The 3,307-nt window shown below is 37.1% G+C and overlaps 1 protein-coding gene across 2 annotated transcripts in view; it reads left to right on the forward strand.

Annotated features, from left to right (window-relative positions):
• Positions 1–3,307, forward strand: part of LOC106872843 (deleted in malignant brain tumors 1 protein) — a 257,237-nt gene that overhangs the window by 197,170 nt on the left and 56,760 nt on the right. For both annotated transcript variants that reach the window (XM_014919977.2, XM_052973204.1), the window contains exon 20: positions 517–621. In XM_014919977.2, coding sequence (XP_014775463.1) covers positions 517–621 — 105 coding nt within the window. The remainder of the gene's footprint in view (positions 1–516; positions 622–3,307) is intronic.

Raw genomic sequence — 3,307 nt, forward strand, 5'->3', positions numbered from 1 at the left:
TATATATATATGCTGTTGCTGGTACTACACATAAGACCTAGCGTAAGAGGTGCACTGAGCTGCCTCTTGTTCATTCAAAATAGTATCTAAAGGGAACTCATTTAGAAACAAACTTCATTCAATAAAAACTCTAAATATATCAAATACATTAAAGTTTAATTTTATTTCTAATAGAACATTTTCCTTCACTGAAGTTGCTGTATGAATACTAACTAAATCCTAGCCTGAATATTCCGAATTCTATTATTTGTTAACCAAGTGTTGCGCAAAACGAGTTTTAAACGATAGAATACCACCCTCTCTAAATTTCTAATTTCGTTCTCAATCATTACCACGCATTGCCTTGATATGTTTTTATACTATCCTGCTTAAGATCGTCTTAAGAATATCATATGCGCTGCCGTTCAATGTGCATACATTTTTAAATATTTTCACCCAACTGTGTGTAACTTCAAACATGTATATATTGTTCTTGATAAATGAAACTCAAACCTGCATCAAAACATTATTTTCCAGTTCGACTGACTGAAGGAGATAATTTTTCCAATGGAATTGTACAAATCCGACGACGTGGTAGCTGGGGAACATTATGCGATCTAAACTGGACCAAAGAAGATGCCAGTATGTATTTTGTATTTACATTACCGTTCATAGGCTATAATCATGTCTAAAGTTTTATCTATTATGTGTACTGGAGTAATAAAGCTATAAAGAAAGCTAGAAGTAATTAGGCTATAATGAGGCCTAGAAGTATTTGAAACCAATGAAGAAGTAGCTTTTTTCCCGATCTGGTGACCGAGAATAAAACGTGGGCGTATTTATATGATCTCAAAACTAATGCTCAGGAAAGACGTCACACTTACAAGCCTATCATCGGCAGAAAAATATAGGTGATTGTTCCTTGGAACAACAAAGAAGTCATTCTCCTACGAATGTGGCTGTACAGTGAAAAGCGAGCAGTACATTGAAACAAATAAATGAGGGAAGACGTTGAGAGGAAGAGACCAAACAAAAAATCTGTAAACATTTACATTCATCACACATCTTTGGTAACAAATTAGGCTATCGGCAAATTGGACTGGTCAGTGGTCGGTAGATCCATATTCTGCCTGTTTTGTCGGATGACGGACAGTCATTAGGAAAAGGATTTAATGACATAGACGAGATCAAAGTGTCTGTAAAATAAAGTGGGTACGACAGAACATACCTGAACTTTATCGAAAACACCAGTGCATCATTTTCTGTATGTATGTATGTATGTATGTATGTATGTATGCATGTATGAATATATGTACGTAAATACACATATATATATTATTGCTACAGAACAAGATGATATATATGAATACTCCTAGACTTTCTCTTGAATTGCATGGTAATACTGAATCGTAAGACTTCTAGGAAAGTCTGGCATTTGCCATCATTTAGATATCCGTAAATCATATTAGTTCCTGTCATGCAAAAAAAAAAACCAGTACAAGGGAGGTAATTCGTGATATTATATCCTGAAAACTAGATAAATTTTGCTTCGCATATTGGAGTTATCTTTCTTGACTATGTGTAAATACATATATTTGTACGCGCACACATGAATGATACCAGTCGATTAGCAAATACGAGAAGGTACCCCACAAAAATCAGAATTTCGAAATATTATTTTATTCATTTAATTTACATGTTTACGCTTTTATCGCCTTCAAAATATTCTCTATTTGAAACAATGCAGGCACGTTTCCCAGCGGTCCAGGCGCGTTTTCCACTATTCGAAGCAAAGCTGGAACTCTTGCGAAGTGATGCCTTTTAATGCTTCCGTCGTTTTTTCTTAACCTCTTTTCATATCTGCAAACGGTTTTCCTATAAGGACTTTTTTCATTCGGGGTAACAAAACAGAAAGATGCAGGGAGCAAGATCGGTTAAATAGGGAGAGTGGGTAAGTGGGGTTATGCCATTTTTGGTCACAAACTGTCTCACACTCAAGGCGGTGTGCGCAGGTGCATTATCGTGATGAAACCACCACTCTCCACTTTGCCACTAGTTGGGGCATTTTCGTCTCAACGCGTCTCGCAAATGCTTAAGAACTGCCAAGTAAAATGCCTGGTTAACAGCCTGACCACGTGGAAAAAATGCTCTGTGGACAATTCCTTTCGCAATGATGAAACAAGTCAGCGTGGCCTTGACATTGAACTTCACTTGATGCGCTTTTGGGGGGCGTGGTGACATTGAATGCTTCCAGTAACTTGATTGCTGCTTCGTTTCCGGGTCGTAGGCGTAGCATCAGTTTTCGTCACCAGTGATAGCCTTCGAAAAAAAGGTTCAGATCAACTGTTCTTACAGTTCACGACACGCATTCAGTCGTGACAGCTTTTGATCTTCCGTGAGCAAGTGAGGCACACATTTTGCTGCAACTCTTTTCATCGCAATTCTTCGCTCAAAATTCGTTGGCAAGAACTCCAGGACACACCAGTCATTTCAACAAGTTCGTCAATTTTTCGACGACGGTCCTTCAAGATCAGCTCATGCATTGTCATGATGTTTTCATTTGTTCCAAAGGTAGATGGTCGACCTGAACGAGGTCGGTATTCAAGCAACAAGTGACCATACCTAAAGCGTGAAAACCACTCGTAAACTTGTATTTTGCTCATGTCAGCGTCCTTGTGAGCTGTTTGAAATATGTTTCGGCCGCTGTTTTCCCCAGTAGAAAATAGAATTACACAGCACTGTCCCTTCGTTTCAGCCATCGCAAAAATCGATGAACAGGGAAGAAGCACTGTAAAACAAAGATGTGACAGTGCGACATCACACGACTATACTGACTGGCAGACTGATTCCTGAGGGTCGTATCAAGTTGGTTCCAGCAGCGGAAGCCAGAACTACAACGTTTCCGGTTACATTTGGGAAACCTTCCGTGCTAATCTTGTAAACAAGGAGTTGTTGTAAAGCACATGTATATATATGTGAATTCTTATTATTATTATTATTATTATTATTATTATTATTATTATTATTATTATTATTATTATTATTATTATTATTATTAATATTATTATTATCATTATTATTATTATTATTTTATGTTTGACTTTTGTTTTGCATTTGTACAAGTTGGATCCAAGTCTCACCCAGAGACCTCAAGAGACAACAAGTTAGAAGTTCATGTAGGTGTTATGCCTAGGGTATCATATATTTGGATTTGTACAGTTTTGTTCAAGTGAATGTTTAAGAAACCATAAGAAAATTATGTGTTTGCTTTAAAATTTGAGATCACATAGACAGTATTTTACGTAGGATATGGACAGTTCCCATGAGC

The sequence above is a fragment of the Octopus bimaculoides genome, chromosome 15 (assembly GCF_001194135.2).
Source record: "Octopus bimaculoides isolate UCB-OBI-ISO-001 chromosome 15, ASM119413v2, whole genome shotgun sequence".
NCBI classification, from domain to species: Eukaryota; Metazoa; Mollusca; class Cephalopoda; order Octopoda; family Octopodidae; genus Octopus; species Octopus bimaculoides.